The sequence below is a fragment of the Argopecten irradians genome, chromosome 13 (assembly GCF_041381155.1).
Source record: "Argopecten irradians isolate NY chromosome 13, Ai_NY, whole genome shotgun sequence".
NCBI classification, from domain to species: Eukaryota; Metazoa; Mollusca; class Bivalvia; order Pectinida; family Pectinidae; genus Argopecten; species Argopecten irradians.
The window spans coordinates 9978462-10000509 of record NC_091146.1 but is presented as its reverse complement, the minus strand read 5'-3'; the positions used below and the strand labels follow the sequence as shown (position 1 = coordinate 10000509).

Here is a 22048-nt window from a genome sequence, read left to right as displayed (position 1 = left end):
TGGAAGGGGAACAGAACTTGTATAAATTTTGGCTCTGACCCCCAGGGGGCAGGAGGGGTGGGGCCCAATAGGGGATTTAGAGGTTAATATTAAAATTCCTTCAGAAAAGAAACAATGAACCTGTATTCAGAAAATTATTTGGCATTACAAACCAGGTGAGCGATACAGGCCCTCTGGGCCTCTTGTTTCCATATAACATTGTTTGCTACTGCGTGCTGGTCAGACAATAAAATGTGATAAGCCTGTCTGTGACGGGACATCTGATAATGTGCTGTCTGGTCTATCTGGCTCAGTGGTCAGGCCAACTCAGTAGCTGGCCGACACAGTAACTGGCCTGGTGCCGCCATTACTTTGTACAATATTGTCGGCTTCTAACCTTCATTTAGAAATAAAATGATCTCTGGGCGACAGATCACAAATAAGATGTCTGCAGCAGGTTAGGGCTCTGACATTGCTCTACAGACAATAGTTGCTCTCTTCCAATTGTCAATACTTGAGTACAGATACTGATGGACATAAACTTTGTTAATGTTTTGTTATGGTTAGATTAGTTTAACGCCCTACTAACAGCCAGCTGGGTCATTTAAGGATATCCAGGGTTAGATGGTGGAGGAAAGTCAGAGTACCAAAGGAAAACTCACTGACCGATGGTCAGTACCCGCTGGTCAGTACCTACATGGCAACTGCCCCGCTTGGGATTCAATCTTGTGACCCAGAGTTGGTAGGCTTACAGTGGTAATATGTCGGGACAAATTTAACCACTTATATGTCAAATGGTGTCGTGAATAAAAACCCTTTTTGTTTTTGTGTATTATGGCAGCAGCAGATATAATCCCTAGATACATTAATGCTGTGATCAATAGAGGTTTGTTCGGTCTTTTTATAAGTGATATTCATGATTCCATACATAACCATTCATGGTCTGTTATATAGTAACAGTTAATTGTGACGTTCAGTCTAAGGAAGAAGGGTCTTTTAACATGTTTAATGAGGAGACATTGATGCACATTAGATACAATTGTAGTTTATACCCTCACTGTAAATGTGCCTGGCCTTAATGAACAGATTGTTTGTATTTGATAATGACATCCAATATGTTTATGTGAGATATTCTGAGACAGCAGTATTGTGGTAGATTATTGCTGCTGCTGATTCCATGTGATATATAGACTTCTATTGTGTTCTACCATTCAGTTATCTCAAATCGGCTTTTATGGAACCATTAGAGCTCTCGGTAATGGCACATATTGTAAAATAGTGTTAGGAGGTTTAGCTTGATGCAGGGCTGCATGTCATCAGATACTTATTTACATTGGTAATACATGTCAGGGCTTTTTTTCAGCATAATTTGGGGCTGATTTTCGGCCCCATTCCCAGTGACAAAGCCGCTAAATTTTCCCCAATTCAAGCCTAAAATTTCCCCAAATCAAAGTTTCTTGTGAACTATCCAAAAATAATGCATTAACTGATATGGTAAAGGCTTTAGGTATTTGCGAATTGGCTTAAAAAAGTACATAAACTGATATGGTAAAGGCTTTAGGTATTTATGAATTGGCTTAAAAAAGTACATAAACTGATATGGTAAAGGCTTTAGGTATAAACTGATTTGGTAAAGGCTTTAGGTATTTGTGAATTGGCTTAAAAAGTACATCAACTGCAATGGAAATAATGCTTTATTTCATATTTTATAATTAGGGCCCCGCATCGAGATGCGGGTGCCCTATAGTAATCAGGTTGTCCGTCTGTCTGTCCGTCCGTCCGTCTGTCCGTTTTTTTTCTTTTGCACATTAATGATGGAAGGGAGTGGAGTATTTTCCCCATATTTTACATGATGATTCCCCATCCATCCTAGATCTGCTTGGTAATTTTTCAGGCTGAAATTAAATTAAAAAATTGGCTATCTTGGATTTTAACATTTAAAAAAATCACAATGTTGTTGCTCTTAACTGATAAACATTTTGTTATAACATTATGATGCAAAGTTGTTCAGAATTAAACAAGGAGTTGACTGTCCAAAGGTAAGGTCATGGGCCAAGGTTACTAAGTCAAAGGTCAAGGTCAAATTTATTTGAGTTAATTGTATGCTCTTAATGTAATGTTAGCTTGAAATCAGGATTCAAGTTAAATACTTGGAAGACTTTTTCCAAAGAATTATATTAATGTACCATCATCGGTTTCCCAATTAATGTTGACATTAATTATTTATTAGCAACATATAGCTAACACGGAAGAATTCGTTGTCAAAATACTACTTTTCCACTTAAGCACGTCAGACACATAGCGGGGCCCTTTCTGACGTGTCAGTGTTCTAGTTTTTTCACAAATCTTGGTTTTGTTGCACATATTCCCAAAGTCAAAGCCACAGGCCCCTTTCCCAAAGCAGTGAGAAAAAGCTCTGCTTGTTTGTTATCCCCTGCTTTCTCCGAAACGAGGGATATTAATTTGGGTTTGTCCGTCAGTCCGTCCGTCTGTCTGTCTGTAACATTTCGTTCCATGCAATAGCTGTAACAAATGTAAATCGATTTTCTTCAAACTTGGTGACAAGGTTAAATGCCTTAAGGGCTCGGCCAATTTCGATAGTGACTGCTGATTGACCTTATTTAGCAGAGGTACGGCCCTTTGAACTACTAAAAACACCATTTTCTGCCATTTCTGTGCAACAAGTGTAATAAATTTAGACTGATTTTCTTCAAACTTAGTAACAAGGTTAAATGCTTTAAGGAGTAGGCCAAGTTTGATTTTGACTTTCAACAGACCTTATTTAGGGGAGTTATAGCCCTTTGCTTAAATTTAAAAAAAAAGTCAGTTTCTGCCACTTCCGTACAATAACTGTAATAAATATTAACCGATTTTCTTCAGACTTGATAACAGGGTATTTAAATGCCTTAAGTGCCTGGCCAGGTTCAATCAACTCTTTCAGAGGATGTTATTTATCAGAGTTATGGCCCTTTAATTTAATATAAATGTCATTTTTCTGCAGTTTCTGTGTAGTAACTAACAAATGTTAAAACTTGGTAACAAAGTCAAATAAATGCCTTAAGGGCTTAGCCAAGTCCAATTGCCACTTTTGGCAGATCTTAATAAGCAGAGTTATAGCCCTTTAATTTACTACAAATGTCATTTTTCTTCAGTTTCTGTCACTTCTGTACAATAACTGTAATAAATATTAACCGATTTTCTTCAAACTTGGTAACAAAGTTAAATATCTTACTTCCGAATAAGACTTCAGTTTATTTTTTCATGTTTCAACCAAGGTTAAACCTAACCTCAATAATGTTTACCTACAATATGTCCTGAAAGCGTGGAATCAAAATTCCATGAATTTGCCTGTTTGATTAAATTTCTATCCCATTAATAGCTACGGTCATGTTAGGACGGCCTCCCATGTATGCTGTGGGTAGTGTGCATGAAGTGCGCGGTGCATGTTTTGGGAGACTACAGTATGTTCGTGTAAAGTGGAACTCTTGCCCTTTTTATAGTACGATATCACTAAAGCTTGCCACTGAAGACACCAGGCAACACATACTGACAACGCGCCAACTAGTCGTCCTATTTCCTGTATGCAAAGCACAAAGCAGGAGCAGAAACTACCACTTTTATAGGCTATGGTGTGTCTCGATGGGCCACAGAACCCAGAGCCTACATGAGTAACAACTTCATGCTATATACCTAACACTAAATATTTGTTGTGTTGAATTTTATTGTTATTTTCATGGGCGATGTATGTAAAACCACAAATATAAGTAAAATAGTTTCATACATCATTGTGATCTCTACTTCATAAGCCATGCAACCATGAATACTTCCACATACAGAATACTTTGAAAGCTCTAAACCACGAAAATAAGTATATACGCACATAAATATTTCATGTTCTACATTAGGATATACTGTGTAATGCAATTGCTGTATAAAAACTGGCCTTGTGTTATATACAGTACATTGTACCTCAACAATCATCCTTGTTAACTTAACCATCCCTGTGTCCGTACTACCCTAGTTCTATAGCTAGTTAGACTATAATATTGACACTGTGTCCCAACTTCTCTAATACTAAAGCTAGTTAGACTATAATATTGACACTGTGTCCCTAATATATAATATTGACACTGGCCCACCAGTACAATATTACCCACGTATCATTGACTGTGGTGGCTAATTGATGGTCACAGTTAAGATGTCTGGGACGGGAAACGTGTCAGAATCAATAATATCACAAGTTATTGATGTTTATGTCGCTGTTTAGGCTAATACTGTCCAGTGATTGAAGGAATTTCTCTGGTCCGCTGATTATAGGAGTTTCTGGTCACTGTTCAGGCTAATACTGTCCAGTGATTGAAGGAATTTCTCTGGTCCGCTGATTATAGGAGTTTCTGGTCACTGTTCAGGCTAATACTGTCCAGTGATTGAAGGAATTTCTCTGGTCCGCTGATTATAGGAGTTCCTGGTCGCTGTTCAGGCTAATACTGTCCAGTGATTGAAGGAATTTCTCTGGTCCGCTGATTATAGGAGTTTCTGGTCACTGTTCAGGCTAATACTGTCCAGTGATTGAAGGAATTTCTCTGGTCCGCTGATTATAGGAGTTCCTGGTCACTGTTCAGGCTAATACTGTCCAGTGATTGAAGGAATTTCTCTGGTCTGCTGATTATAGGAGTTCCTGGTCGCTGTTCAGGCTAATACTGTCCAGTGATTGAAGGAATTTCTCTGGTCCGCTGATTATAGGAGTTTCTGGTCACTGTTCAGGCTAATACTGTCCAGTGATTGAAGGAATTTCTCTGGTCCGCTGATTATAGGAGTTCCTGGTCGCTGTTCAGGCTAATACTGTCCAGTGATTGAAGGAATTTCTCTGGTCCGCTGATTATAGGAGTTTCTGGTCACTGTTCAGGCTAATACTGTCCAGTGATTGAAGGAATTTCTCTGGTCCGCTGATTATAGGAGTTTCTGGTCACTGTTCAGGCTAATACTGTCCAGTGATTGAAGGAATTTCTCTGGTCCGCTGATTATAGGAGTTCCTGGTCACTGTTCAGGCTAATACTGTCCAGTGATTGAAGGAATTTCTCTGGTCTGCTGATTATAGGAGTTCCTGGTCGCTGTTCAGGCTAATACTGTCCAGTGATTGAAGGAATTTCTCTGGTCCGCTGATTATAGGAGTTTCTGGTCACTGTTCAGGCTAATACTGTCCAGTGATTGAAGGAATTTCTCTGGTCCGCTGATTATAGGAGTTTCTGGTCACTGTTCAGGCTAATACTGTCCAGTGATTGAAGGAATTTCTCTGGTCCGCTGATTATAGGAGTTTCTGGTCACTGTTCAGGCTAATACTGTCCAGTGATTGAAGGAATTTCTCTGGTCCGCTGATTATAGGAGTTCCTGGTCGCTGTTCAGGCTAATACTGTCCAGTGATTGAAGGAATTTCTCTGGTCCGCTGATTATAGGAGTTTCTGGTCACTGTTCAGGCTAATACTGTCCAGTGATTGAAGGAATTTCTCTGGTCCGCTGATTATAGGAGTTCCTGGTCACTGTTCAGGCTAATACTGTCCAGTGATTGAAGGAATTTCTCTGGTCTGCTGATTATAGGAGTTCCTGGTCGCTGTTCAGGCTAATACTGTCCAGTGATTGAAGGAATTTCTCTGGTCCGCTGATTATAGGAGTTTCTGGTCACTGTTCAGGCTAATACTGTCCAGTGATTGAAGGAATTTCTCTGGTCCGCTGATTATAGGAGTTCCTGGTCGCTGTTCAGGCTAATACTGTCCAGTGATTGAAGGAATTTCTCTGGTCCGCTGATTATAGGAGTTTCTGGTCACTGTTCAGGCTAATACTGTCCAGTGATTGAAGGAATTTCTCTGGTCCGCTGATTATAGGAGTTCCTGGTCACTGTTCAGGCTAATACTGTCCAGTGATTGAAGGAATTTCTCTGGTCCGCTGATTATAGGAGTTCCTGGTCACTGTTCAGGCTAATACTGTCCAGTGATTGAAGGAATTTCTCTGGTCCGCTGATTATAGGAGTTTCTGGTCACTGTTCAGGCTAATACTGTCCAGTGATTGAAGGAATTTCTCTGGTCCGCTGATTATAGGAGTTCCTGGTCACTGTTCAGGCTAATACTGTCCAGTGATTGAAGGAATTTCTCTGGTCCGCTGATTATAGGAGTTCCTGGTCACTGTTCAGGCTAATACTGTCCAGTGATTGAAGGAATTTCTCTGGTCCGCTGATTATAGGAGTTTCTGGTCACTGTTCAGGCTAATACTGTCCAGTGATTGAAGGAATTTCTCTGGTCCGCTGATTATAGGAAGTTCCTGGTCACTGTTCAGGCTAATACTGTCCAGTGATTGAAGGAATTTCTCTGGTCCGTTGATTATAGGAGTTCCTGGTCGCTGTTCAGGCTAATACTGTCCAGTGATTGAAGGAATTTCTCTGGTCCGCTGATTATAGGAGTTTCTGGTCACTGTTCAGGCTAATAACTGTCCAGTGATTGAAGGAATTTCTCTGGTCCGCTGATTATAGGAGTTCCTGGTCGCTGTTCAGGCTAATACTGTCCAGTGATTGAAGGAATTTCTCTGGTCCGTTGATTATAGGAGTTCCTGGTCGCTGTTCAGGCTAATACTGTCCAGTGATTGAAGGAATTTCTCTGGTCCGCTGATTATAGGAGTTCCTGGTCGCTGTTCAGGCTAATACTGTCCAGTGATTGAAGGAATTTCTCTGGTCTGCTGATTATAGGAGTTCCTGGTCGCTGTTCAGGCTAATACTGTCCAGTGATTGAAGGAATTTCTCTGGTCCGCTGATTATAGGAGTTCCTGGTCACTGTTCAGGCTAATACTGTCCAGTGATTGAAGGAATTTCTCTGGTCCGCTGATTATAGGAGTTCCTGGTCACTGTTCAGGCTAATACTGTCCAGTGATTGAAGGAATTTCTCTGGTCCGCTGATTATAGGAGTTTCTGGTCACTGTTCAGGCTAATACTGTCCAGTGATTGAAGGAATTTCTCTGGTCCGCTGATTATAGGAGTTTCTGGTCACTGTTCAGGCTAATACTGTCCAGTGATTGAAGGAATTTCTCTGGTCCGCTGATTATAGGAGTTCCTGGTCACTGTTCAGGCTAATACTGTCCAGTGATTGAAGGAATTTCTCTGGTCCGCTGATTATAGGAGTTCCTGGTCACTGTTCAGGCTAATACTGTCCAGTGATTGAAGGAATTTCTCTGGTCCGCTGATTATAGGAGTTCCTGGTCGCTGTTCAGGCTAATACTGTCCAGTGATTGAAGGAATTTCTCTGGTCTGCTGATTATAGGAGTTTTGGCTGTAACAGTGTTTCAATGTCCGATAATTGTGGGACCCTCAGCTCGGGTTTGCAAGTTTGAACCCTGTGTGGGGTAGTTGCGAGGTACTGACCACTGGTCCGTGTTTTTCTGCACTTAACCTGGCACATCGATATCCTTAAATGACTCTGAAGGGTAAACTAACTCAATTCAATAAATTACTATGTGAAGGCAGAACCTGGGAGTAAAAGCACTCTTCTCACTTATTGCCTTTAATGTAAATCTGTTAATCCTAGTTGACGACATTGGTGTCGTTATTGCAGCTGATATTCACAAGAACATTACTTAATATTAGGGCTTGTCTTTCGTAATGAAGTCTTCAGAATCTCCAACATCTTTAATTAAAGTGTTTGTCTTTTATTTAGAATCTTAAATCAAATAAGATCTGTGCCCACTTTCTAATCTATAAACTAATTTTCTTGTGGTTTAATTAACTCATTCGTCCCTAAATACACATTTAAACTCATCTAATTTAAAGACTGGGAAAGTTCATTATGAATTATCAGGGGTCAAATTGGGTTAATTATTTGAATGTGACAAACATTGGCTATGATAAAAGACTTGAAGTCTTCAGGAATGAATAAATATTTAAGAAGAATTTAAATTTGTTCATTTTAATCTGTATGGACAAGGAAATCATTTAATTAACGGATTACCAGCTGTCAATTACACTGCAACATTTGCTCCTTCATTGAATAGACATATGAGCGTTTACAAACACAGGGCATGGCTAAAATAGCTACATATACTGCCTGGTGATCTGACAGTACAATTGGATGTTTTCTAAGAAAAATAAAACACAAAGATACTGGATAATTCTAATCAACATTTTATTGCTTTCCAATATCTATATTGTAAATGCTGTCTCAAACATGATGAATAACAAATATGCAAAGTATACTGTCATAGATATGGTCAGGTTTTTTTTCATAAGATATTGTTTAGTGCTTCAAAATTTGATCTGCACTAAATTGACAAACTATATATATTCTTATTGCCAAATAACTTTACTACTAAATTTTTGTTTGTGCATGCTTTTTAGTCCAATTCATGAAAAATTTAGACCCGCAAAAATAACTGGCTAAACAATATACAGAAAAGAGATCAATCTGTGACTACATCGGGTTAATCATTTAGTACTATATAGTGCTATGTATATATTGGCTACCTAAATGATTAAAGTGTGCTCCATTCACCTTTGAAGATAAAACACTGAAAAAAAGTGAAATTGATTACCATTTTCAATAGCATTATCTTGTGGGTACGTAATCTTCTTAAATTCATAACGGATATATACTGTAAACATATACTTAATTAACGCAGAGAAATTTTAGCACAGTTGTGAAAGTTTTGATTTCTTTATGGGGATAAAAAGACCATTTGGTGGCTTAATATACTTTTCTTTTTACAAAATTTTAAGTGCTGTACATGAATTAGTCTGCTTCCAAGACAGCATGAAAAGAGCTAAAATAAAACTATTGCTTAAATAAAAATATTTACAGTATATGGTTTCAGAAGAGTTTCTACTTAAAATTGATTCCATATGTAATAAGAAATAATTTTTTCAAATATAAAAATCTAAATCAGTTAAAATTCATATTTGTCCAAATTATGCATACCTTCATGGTCATTCTGAGGCAAAGTATGGCTTCTCCAAAAATTATGTTTAGCTAAAATAAATCTTACTGGTTATTTTCATAAGTCTAAAATCATGAATTACTGTCCCAAGTGAATTGAAGCTTCCCATGAAAGTCAGCAGGGATATCTCTACCCCTACCAAATGAATCTTCAACATTTGACACATTTGTCCCTGTTCTAGTTCCTGGATTGATGGAAGTTTGTGTGAGTTCTGTAGGATTTTGGCTTTGAGATGTCCTTTTTAAAGTCACAGGAAGGTCATGATCTGATTCATATATGTGATTTAGTGACTGATCTGGTTCTAATAAAGGCTTGTAACTCATGTCTGAGTCGCCAGTCTTTGGGATATATTGTTTGTTTGTTTGTGTTGGGAAGACAAACTTGTCTGTTGTATCACTGACCTGAATGTTACTCTGTAACAATGGAGTACATACGTGCATATCCTCGTCCGTCTCATTAAAACTGTCGTATTTTAATCCTGCCTGTCTGGCCGAGTTTTGTTGGCTACATTTAGAATAATCTCCGTCACTTTGATCAATCTGATTAGCATTAACTCCATAATTGCTGTTATTTTCCGATGTATTAAGAAGACCAAGATCTGATGAGGAATTTTCCCAGGGTTCCACATCAGCTGTTATCACCATTGATTGATAGTTGTACCATGAACTTGAGCTGGAAAAGCTTGAAGAAAGGGGAAGACTTGTCGGACGCTTTATATCAGATCGGGGAAATGTACGCCGTTTATTCAATGCAAACATAATGTCACATTCTCTCAAATTACGATTTTTTCTTAGTCCTGAAAATGTTTTTGATTTTGGTATGGATGAACTGGAAGCTTGTGTTGAGTCTTTGGCAACAGAACATGGTGCATGTCCTGGAATTGGACTGTCTAGTTCATACTCGCACAGTCGCGACATTTTTGGGTAGGTCTGTGATCGTAGACCTTGTAAATTTTCGTTGTAACTATCAATGTCAAGGTCCTGGTCACTGAAATCACATTCAGTATTCATGTCATCCATTTCATATACTGTATCCGTTTCCTGTTCACATTTCTGTAGGATAAACACAGAATTCTTCTTCTTACAAAACATCAGGATTGCAATCGTAATGGTGAGTGTGATGGACACGAAAATGCTCATAATCACGATAATGGCTGTTCTGTGAGAGTAGATCACCCCCTTAGTCAAACCTACCTCCACACGGGAGAGTTGATAACTTGTTACCATGGTCACCGTCGTGTTGTATAGGTCTGTCACTGTGCTGTTTTCCTGTCCAGAAGATGAGGCGGTTTCCGCATTAAACGTTTCCTCTGAAATGGTTTCCGCTATTGTTCCAAAGCACCACCAAAGAGGAGATAACTCCAAAATGCAGCTGATTAAAAATCTTATCACCCGATACATTGAAACATTTAGCTTTGACCAAATTACAAACTTAATTAAAGTATTCCTTTACTGGATCTATTTCTGTTGCTGAATCCACACCAATAGACATAGCTGTTTATATTCCATGAAGGTATCAACTAGATTCCATATCTGAATATTCATAAAAATCATCCATGCTTCCTGTATAAATCCACAGTAATCCAATAAGCCCCGTTTATCAGAACAACCATGCCAGTACACATCCCACGATACAGAATCACCAATAATCACTGGGATAGCATTTGCATACTGTATTCACTGTATTCCTATATTTATCAATTACTCCAGGAATCACTTTTGCTTGAATCTCACACATAAATAAGAACTAATCCATTTGTCATACTTTTCTTCTCTTCTAAAGGAGGTAAAACAGCAAGCTGTGACACACTTTGTTATAATAATTTTTCAGGAATCCATAAGCTGAACCACAAGTTTGTGTTAAGATCCATACTGCTGCATAGTGTCACGTACATTACTCCTCTTATGTTTTATGTGTAAATCAAAGCCGCTTCCTCGCGTGGTAATTGAATCTAATACCATATTAGTATAATTACACTTGCTCTAATGATAAGCCATCACTTTGCAGTGTAAACATAGGGAACACTCCACCAGTCGATTTTTTATGTAACAGTGACCGCAGGTGAATAATATTATTATTGATTATAGATCTGCCGGTCCGTGTCATTTCCCCGATTTTGTCCCTGACTGTGTGTATACTGCTCTCTCATGGTAGGATGTGATAGCTCATCGGGAGAGTATTGCTTGGGATGTGAGAGCTTGTCGGGAGAGTATTGCTCCGAATGTGAGAACTTGGTCTTCGGGAGAGTGTTGCTCAGCATGTGTCTACTGAGATCAGGTGGTCTTCTGTCCAGCCTCTATACTTGCCAGCTCTGTATTGATTAAAGATAGAATTATGTTTCATCACCAATTAAACATGAATAATGAAGCATTTAATAAGTCACAACAGTATCATGTTGATATTTAACTCCATTTTATCCCTACCATCACACTGTATAACGTTAACATCAAATTGACCGCATAATCAACCAGTGTTATAGATTTATACAACTCCTCAGTAAGGATAGAAATGTACAATACCTTGATCCACACATGGAATCATTTCAGGCATAATGTGATGGTGGACATAAAATAGATGATCTTACCTGAGTGGCTATGTAATGTGAACTTAATTAATTCGTACACACCTGAAGACTCATTTGAAATCTCCCAAACTGAAGCTGAAACAAGTCATTATAAAATTCCAGGGGTGAATTTCAATAATTTGATAATTAAGCCATTATATATGAACATTTATGCGAGGGACATATCAAAATATTTGATGAGTTTAATCAATTTCGTATTACATAACCACTCATGTCAGATTGTATTTATCACATAACTAGTATACAGTTATAAAAAAGTAGATGAACCTTCAAATTGCATTTTTTTTATAAGACAAGTAAAATCAAGCTTGGATGTGAAGTCGCCATCTATGGGAAAAAAGAGACAGTGTTACAAACAAATGATGCAAGGAAACAAATGCACAGAAATCACATAAACCAACAGTAAAAAATAGTGTAAGTCATCAACTTTGAGAAATAAATATTTCATTAAATCAATGATTGAATTTGGAATTTAGCAGTATAGCCCTTTAAAAATTATAACTTATATGTTCAAGTAATAATATTTTTTAGCGAATATTGTTGCAATTTCCTCACCATGCTTAGCCAATATGAAAAAGTCAACCAAAGAGATATGTGATCTAATTTGAATAATGGGGACAGGATCAAATGACAATGAACTGCTATTGCCATGCAGACTGAGATTGAATTTAATCCGGGTTTGATGAATTGTTGTGTGGAGGCGATATAGCTTGGGTTTGTACAGAGTACACATTTCAAACTTATTACTGACCTGACATACCAGGCAGTCTTAATCTGCTAAAAAAAAAAACAATGGAAAATTTCATTATCTTTTATCCTGCTGGCTACCGAATTTCAAAGTGGAATCGTCCAGATCAATCATAAAGTTGATTCCATTGACAACAAATGGAGGAGAGGAGGTCAAATTGGACGTGAAGTATATGAATCTCGGTGGAACATCTGGTAGACATATCCACAGGTAGGCTGTTACTTACAGCCCCGTGTAATCTCCATCTCACGACTTTATTAAAAACAACAACCAGCTACGTTTTAATTAAACAATGCAAGTGATACAAGTGTACAGACTTTTGTACCTCAAACTTACCAGGTGTAATCAGTTACTGTATAGTAATCATGATGGTTCTCTTCTTATAAAAAAAATCAATGAATAATATATATGTGATGTATTTGAAATTAAGAAATAAGCATTCTGTAACCATGGTTATTGGAATGATTTTTAATCAAAACGAGGAATACCTTTGGATGCAGATCTTGTATCCAAGTCCCTGTAATGCATTACTGTAATCAACTTTATTTTTGAGGAATTCAGACTCAAATTTGAATGTTTTGTGATCAATTCAATAAAACATAATTACAAATTAACAGTCCTTGATCACAAATTAATGTATTGATTTTATCATATAACTCTAAGAACATTTAATTTTGATAAATTTTGATGAAAATGTAAAATGAAGTCTGGTTCAATTAAAAAAAATAAACACAGATTTCTTTGGTGTGTCTCTCTGACCATCTTAGTTGATATATAAATCCTTTTCTCCATTTTTTTTTATCACATAAGTAACATAATATTATCTGCTCAGGACCATTTTAGTGTTTAAGATCTTTAGCTAGCTATTTAATTAAACTGCCGTACACTGACAGTAACCGTATTCTACCCAATAAGCGTTCCTGTCTATATAAACTTGTGCTCCTCCCTATTTTTTGAGACTTCCAAATTAATTTACCTGATGTGTGATAATATGAAAAAAACTGTGTTTCTTCATTTGATTTCTTTCCGAAATTGATTTATGACCTACTTTGGGTAATAATTTTTAGAAAGTGAAGTCCAAATTTTGTTTGTTCTACTTTTCCTTTCTATTTTGATTTTCAATATTTGAACACCTTGATCATTGCTTCATATATATATATGGTACATTAAATTACACCACAGTTGGCTATAGTAAATGATAAACCACTAGTTATACCGTGCTTTTCTGTCTCAGTTAACTACAGTAGATGATAAACCACTAGTTATAACGTACTGTTCTGTCTCAGTTAGCTACAGTAAATGATAAACCACTAGTTATACCGTGCTGTTCTGTCTCAGTTAACTACAGTAGATGATAAACCACTAGTTATACCATGCTGTTCTGTCTCAGTTAGCTACAGTAGATGATAAACCACTGATTATACCGTACTGTTCTGTCTCAGTTAGTTACAGTAGATGATAAACCACTAGTTATACAGTACTGTTCTGTCTCAGTTAGCAACAGTAGATGATAAACCACTAGTTATACGGTACTGTTCTGTCTCAGTTAGCTACAGTAGATGATAAACCACTAGTTATACAGTACTGTTCTGTCTCAGTTAGCTACAGTAGATGATAAACCACTAGTTATAGGGTACTGTTCTGTCTCAGTTAGCTACAGTAGATGATAAACCACTAGTTATACCGTACTGTTCTGTCTCAGTTAGTTACAGTAGATGATAAACCACTAGTTATACCGTACTGTTCTGTCTCAGTTAGCTACAGTAGATGATAAACCACTAGTTATACCGTACTGTTCTGTCTCAGTTAGTTACAGTAGATGATAAACCACTAGTTATACCGTACTGTTCTGTCTCAGTTAGCTACAGTAGATGATAAACCACTAGTTATACCGTACTGTTCTGTCTCAGTTAGCTACAGTAGATGATAAACCACTAGTTATACCGTACTGTTCTGTCTCAGTTAGTTACAGTAGATGATAAACCACTAGTTATACCGTACTGTTCTGTCTCAGTTAGCTACAGTAGATGATAAACCACTAGTTATACCGTACTGTTCTGTCTCAGTTAGTTACAGTAGATGATAAACCACTAGTTATACCGTACTGTTCTGTCTCAGTTAGCTACAGTAGATGATAAACCACTAGTTATACCGTACTGTTCTGTCTCAGTTAGCTACAGTAGATGATAAACCACTAGTTATACCGTACTGTTCTGTCTCAGTTAGCTACAGTAGATGATAAACCACTAGTTATACCGTACTGTTCTGCCTCAGTTAGTTACAGTAGATGATAAACCACTAGTTATACCGTACTGTTCTGTCTCAGTTAGTTACAGTAGATGATAAACCACTAGTTATACCGTACTGTTCTGTCTCAGTTAGCTACAGTAGATGATAAACCACTAGTTATACCGTACTGTTCTGTCTCAGTTAGCTACAGTAGATGATAAACCACTAGTTATACCGTACTGTTCTGTCTCAGTTATAGCTACAGTAGATGATAAAACCACTAGTTATTACCGTACTTTTCTGTCTCAGTTAGTTACAGTAGATGATAAACCACTAGTTATACCGTACTGTTCTGTCTCTGTTAGCTATACAGTAGATGATAAACCACCAGTTATACCGTACTGTTCTGCCTCAGTTATAGCTACAGTAGATGATAAACCACTAGTTATACCGTACTGTTCTGTCTCAGTTATAGCTACAGTAGATGATAAACCACTAGTTATACCGTACTGTTCTGTCTCAGTTAGTTACAGTAGATGATAAACCACTAGTTATAACGTACTGTTCTGTCTCAGTTAGTTACAGTAGATGATAAACCACTAGTTATACGGTACTGTTCTGTCTCAGTTAGCTACAGTAGATGATAAACCACTAGTTATACCGTACTGTTCTGTCTCAGTTAGCTACAGTAGATGATAAACCACTAGTTATACCGTACTGTTCTGTATCAGTTATAGCTACAGTAGATGATAAACCACTGGTTATACCCTACTGTTCTGTCTCATTTAGCTGCAGTAGATGATAAACCACTAGTTATAACGTACTGTTCTGTCTCAGTTAGTTACAGTAGATGATAAACCACTAGTTATACGGTACTGTTCTGTCTCAGTTAGCTACAGTAGATGATAAACCACTAGTTATACCGTACTGTTCTGTCTCAGTTAGCTACAGTAGATGATAAACCACTAGTTATACCGTACTGTTCTGCCTCAGTTAGTTACAGTAGATGATAAACCACTAGTTATACCGTACTGTTCTGTCTCAGTTAGTTACAGTAGATGATAAACCACTAGTTATACCGTGCTGTTCTGTCTCAGTTAACTACAGTAGATGATAAACCACTAGTTATACCGTACTGTTCTGTCTCAGTTAGCTACAGTAGATGATAAACCACTAGTTATACCGTACTGTTCTGTCTCAGTTAGCTACAGTAGATGATAAACCACTAGTTATACCGTACTGTTCTGTCTCAGTTAGCTACAGTAGATGATAAACCACTAGTTATACCGTACTGTTCTGTCTCAGTTAGCTACAGTAGATGATAAACCACTAGTTATACCGTACTGTTCTGTCTCAGTTAGCTACAGTAGATGATAAACCACTAGTTATACCGTACTGTTCTGCCTCAGTTATAGCTACAGTAGATGATAAACCACTAGTTATACCGTACTGTTCTGTCTCAGTTAGCTACAGTAGATGATAAACCACTAGTTATACCGTACTGTTCTGTCTCAGTTTTAAATACAGTAGATGATAAACCACTGATTATACCATACTGTTCTGTCTCATTTAGCTGCAGTAGATGATAAACCACTAGTTATACCTACTGTTCTGTCTCAGTTAGCTACAGTAGATGATAAACCACTGATTATACCGTACTGTTCTGTCTCAGTTAGCTACAGTAGATGATAAACCACTAGTTATAACGTACTGTTCTGTCTCAGTTAGCTACAGTAGATGATAAACCACTAGTTATACCGTACTGTTCTGTCTCAGTTAGCTACAGTAGATGATAAACCACTAGTTATACCGTACTGTTCTGTCTCAGTTAACTACAGTAGATGATAAACCACTAGTTATACCATGCTGTTCTGTCTCAGTTAGCTACAGTAGATGATAAACCACTGATTATACCGTACTGTTCTGTCTCAGTTAGTTACAGTAGATGATAAACCACTAGTTATACAGTACTGTTCTGTCTCATTTAGCTATAGTAGATGATAAACCACTAGTTATACCGTACTGTTCTGTCTCAGTTAACTACAGTAGATGATAAACCACTAGTTATACCGTACTGTTCTGTCTCAGTTAGTTACAGTAGATGATAAACCACTAGTTATACGGTACTGTTCTGTCTCAGTTAGCTATAGTAGATGATAAACCACTAGTTATACCGTACTGTTCTGTCTCAGTTAACTACAGTAGATGATAAACCACTAGTTATACCGTACTGTTCTGTCTCAGTTAGCTACAGTAGATGATAAACCACTAGTTATACCGTACTGTTCTGTCTCAGTTAGTTACAGTAGATGATAAACCACTGGTTATACCGTACTGTTCTGTCTCAGTTAGTTACAGTAGATGATAAACCACTAGTTATACCGTACTGTTCTGTCTCAGTTAGCTACAGTAGATGATAAACCACTAGTTATACCGTACTGTTCTGTCTCAGTTAGCTACAGTAGATGATAAACCACTAGTTATACCGTACTGTTCTGTCTCAGTTAGTTACAGTAGATGATAAACCACTGGTTATACCGTACTGTTCTGTCTCTGTTAGCTACAGTAGATGATAAACCACTAGTTATACCGTACTGTTCTGTCTCAGTTAGTTACAGTAGATGATAAACCACTGGTTATACCGTACTGTTCTGTCTCAGTTAGCTACAGTAGATGATAAACCACTAGTTATACCGTACTGTTCTGTCTCAGTTGGCTACAGTAGATGATAAACCACTAGTTATTATCGTACTGTTCTGCCTTGGGTGCCAACTGGTACATGCTATTGATCAAGTGTTATATAAAAACATTTTCTTTATGGGGCAATAAATGTTTTAAATGGTAAATGCTGTTTATGTGTATAGAAAGCTGTCGTTGAGATATTTCTTCACCAAACTCTGCATTGCTGATCAATAGAAATTGAAATGAATTGTGTAAATGTGTCGCAAATGAAAATTTTGAGTCTTTTGGGTGCTTTTAACTATAACCTGGAATACACCACTCTTTGTCTACCAGTTTTTGATAGATAAATTTAAAGTTTGTTTCCATGGTGTTCAAAGGTTAATGTCGTATATGTGACTGAAGTATTTCTCCAGTATAAAAATTTCAATCCTAGCTGCTATTGTATTATACCAGGGGCCGCAGTGGCTAAGTGGTTAAGTTGTCTCAACAAATTACCACAAGCCATCTACCTCTGGGTCACGAGTTTGAATCCCAGGCTGTTGCCAGGTACTGACTGCTTGTTAAATGGTGTTTTTTCTCTGGGTACTCCGGTTGTCCTCCACCATCAAACCTTGCTCGTCCTTACATGACCCTGGCTGTTAATAGATGTAAAACTTAACTTAACCAAGTATTTAATTCCTAAGTGATCTGTACCCATGTATAGACCTATATATAACAACTTACAGTAGTGTGTTAAAAATTCATTATTATGTCAACCTTATTTCCATGGTGATAAAACTCATTTTTGTGCAGTACATTTTGGTGATAAACTAATTGATCTTTCTTTATGTTACTGTTATCAATGCTACCGTTATATCTTGTCATTCAAACTAGAACTTCAAATTTAGTTTAACCACATGACATGTAATTTACATAGTAAATGGCAGAACTCCTGTTGAATTTTACTGTTATGGAAATTGAGTTTGAATATATAAATCCTAATCCTCTTATGCTTGTTAGATACAACATTTCCTATAAGAAGTAGCGATTGGCGTCTGCTCGAGGATTTAAACTCGTCTGCTGTTTTGTACAGTTGATTGCTGTTCTGATTTAAATTTGATTTAGATCTCTCAGGAGCTTTTCAAGATTTAAACAGGAAATTGGCATCTTCAGCTGCTGTAAAATTGGAGAATAAAATATGCATTACACGTGTCTAAGTACAGATTTCACTAGATCTAATGAATGTAGCAGGTCTCTGACTACACAAAATGTTTTGAGTATGACCAGCTGTGTGTTCTCAGTAGACCGAGTCTGGGATAAAGAACTACCTGGTTTATTGAATTAGATAACCTTGACCTACCTACTTTTAGGACAATAATTTCTTATTAATATTTTATGATTTGAATACGTTTGATCAATTTAAGTGTTAGGGTTATTGAAGGACTTGCCAGTGAAAGGTACATTTGTAGTACTTTTAGAAAACACCAACCAGTGGCCAGTATATGACAACTGGAATTCAAAATTATGACCCAGAGGTGGAGGGCTAATGTGGTAATTATGTCGGAACATCTTAACTACATAGTAATATTTAATTATGTCGGGACATCTTAACTACATGGTAATATTTAATTATTTCGGGATATCTTAACAATTTAACATGGTAATATTTAGCTATGCCGGGACATCTTAACTACATGGTAATATTTAATTATGTCAGGACATCTTAACTACATGGTAATATTTAATTATGTCGGGACATCTTAACTACATGGTAGTATTTAATTATGTCGGGACATCTTACAGTACCTGAACCGTTTAACGTTCCCAAATTTGCGTTTCGTTTGCGTTTGCGTTATTTCCGTTAGCAATCGTTTATCGTTAATCGTTATCGTTTGCGTTAGCAATCGTTAATTGTTAGTTGCATTTTCAATCGTTTGCGTTAGAAATCGTTTGCGTTAATCGTTAGCAGGACCCACTTCCGCTAACGTTAACCACTAAAAATATAACCAAATGCCGGTGATATGCCTTGACGATCCGGATATAATGTTCATTTTTATCTACTAAGATATTACGTTTACCGCTTCGTGTATCCATGACGACTGAGAGATTACACAAGAAAATAGCTAAAACAGATAATAAAAATATAAAAATGTTATTACAGACACGCTGCATAATATTGTTCTTGCTATGTTAAATATTATCAATGTACGAAGAACGCAAAAAAGACTCGGAAGATTTGTAAATAAATTCGTGAAATTTAAAATCATTAAATTGTTGATTTTGAACACGAGGATACATATTTTTAAACGCAATTTATTAGTACTTTTATTTATATGAAAATGGAATAAAATTATGTAAATGTTTGCAATCTTACAACTACATGTAGAACACGTGTAGATAATTCGAACTGTGCAGGGGTACGTTACATTGTAAGCCTTCACACGTACTGTACGCGTGTCAAATCAGCTCATATCAATAAAAACTGGACAGTCACGGGCACCTTCTCACACGTGTTCGTTGTTATTTGTAACTGGAATCTCTTCAAATCCCAGCGTGACGCGCACGGGTATTTTACCTGTACAGGTATATACATGTAGGTCAGGACTGGTGTTACCTTGTGTCGACCCCCTGTAGCTGGCCACGGGCGGAGTTCACCTGTAATTAACACCTTCTTGGGAGGGAGATTAACTTTATACCCAACTTACCTGTGCCCCGTACACTGTGACAGTACATTTCACGTCCTTATATGTACTGTCGTATTTCAAAGTTTTGATGTGTGCAATATGCTTTCCTATAGTATAGATTACGTTGGAAAGAATTAACTTACACTTATACATTGTATGAATAATTAATTTGCTTAAACTGTAAATTGAAGAGTTGCTTGATGTAAAATGTGATCAAACAACTATATTTCTTACACCAGTTACAAATATACGTAGAAAATTGTCGTAATGCAATTTTACAGTGTATAATCGTCAGTGTACATACATGTATGCATGTGCATCACTATCTTCATCGTCGTTGTTATCAATGATTGTGCATAATTGACTTAATTTGAATATAAATAACTGGAAGTGAAATATTTTCATTCTTTATATCTTTATTATATGCATGAACTATAAAATGAGAGAACTGCAAATGGTGAAACACGAATTCAAATGTTCAATCTTTATTACAGTAACTGTGGTGTATGTATGTGCATTTGTAAATGTACATGTACGACCCTAAAATCGATGCCTAGTCAATTGTAAGCAATGAGCTTTTATGAATGCACACCCTAGTAATATACAGCGTGTAATCCGTTATGAAACAAATATTCCGAGAATACAATTTTCCATGGTAAGCGGAAGAGCCTTTCGACAATCTACAAAAACCCTGAAACTTGTGATTGATGCGGGAAACACTATAAGATGTTAATTATTACAATTGTTGAGTTATGAAACATCGATAATAGAAATCAAACATATAGATGGAAATTTGATTTACTGCATTTTAAATGTGTTTGTGTGAAAATGCTTTATTCGTCATTTCAATACCATGATACTATTTAAAGTACCAGTATACGCCTGATCGCTTCACTAAAGTTATGACATTGTGACGGTAATATTATCAATAAAGTGTTGTTGTAACAATTTGTTTATTATTTCTTAAAATGTCGGACAAATATGACACTTAGAATAATACAATTCTCTCTTAATACATACGGCTGTACACGTAATTTGTAAACGTACGTGTGAAGTGGAAACTTCGTATCAAGTACAGTCGTGTTTGACATTTATTGTGTTATTATCAGGAAAGAGATGTTGTAACAATTTGTTATTTCTTAAAATATCGGGTAAAATGACACTTTAGAATAATACCATTCTTTCTCCATACACACAGTTGCACATGTAATTCATTTTGTAAACGTACATGTTGTACATGTAAAGTGGAAACTTTGCATTGAGTACAGTCGTCTTTGACTTCATCGTGTCCATATAGTTTTCATAGACAAATGTTTATATGATATACAGAAACTTTAATCCCGAACATACTCCTGTTTTTCTTGTACTTTCGTTTGTATTTCAGAACGTCAAGATCCGTAATTTATTTACCGTCAAGCCGTGTCCGTGATTATAACAATGGTATTTCCGGTTTATCATAGCCGATCGTTTTGCGTTTTGCGTTAATGGTTAATCGTTAGCCGGTATTGCATTAATCGTTTATCGTTAATCATTAATCGTTAGCGTTAGCAATCCTTAGCGTTAGCTAACAGACGATTTTTTTGCGTTGGGTTTGCGTTAGGCTGGGAACCTTAAACGGTTCAGGTACTGTAACTACATGGTAATATTTAATTTTGTCGGGACATCTTAACTACATGGTAATATTTAATTATTTCGGGACATCTTAACTACATGGTAATATTTAATTATGCTGGGACATCTTAACTACATGGTAATATTTAATTATGTCGGGACATCTTAACTACATGGTAATATTTAATTATGTCAGGACATCTTAACTACATGGTAATATTTAATTATGTCAGGACATCTTAACTACATGGTAATATTTAATTATGTCAGGACATCTTAACTACATGGTAATATTTAATTATGTCGGGACATCTTAACTACATGGTAATATTTAATTATGTCAGGACACTCCTGCTGCCAATGGCCCAAAATATTTAAAAATGTCATTACATATGTTTTTATGGTGTGGTTTACAAGTAACACAAACTCTATATATAATATAAATTGTGGCAAGCTTTCAGTAAGATGAAGATTTATAGAGTAATTAGTTTACATTCCTCCAATTCTAATTGGCTTTATTTATAGCAAATGCACCCTCATCTCTCTCGGTAATACCGGGGGGGGGGGGGGTGTTGGAAATTAGAG

General features: G+C 36.7%; 2 protein-coding genes across 2 annotated transcripts in view; one reads left to right on the top strand and one right to left on the bottom strand.

Moving 5' to 3' along the window:
- The window catches only part of LOC138305900 (centrosomal protein of 78 kDa-like), a 97457-nt gene that overhangs the window by 13155 nt on the left and 62254 nt on the right, over nucleotides 1-22048 (top strand). The gene's annotated exons all lie outside the window — the stretch shown is intronic.
- On the bottom strand, nucleotides 8122-11253 carry LOC138306535 (uncharacterized). The gene has a single exon (XM_069246986.1). It carries the CDS (start codon nucleotides 10344-10346, stop codon nucleotides 9018-9020), a length of 1329 nt encoding a protein of 442 aa, XP_069103087.1. The 5' UTR covers nucleotides 10347-11253; the 3' UTR covers nucleotides 8122-9017.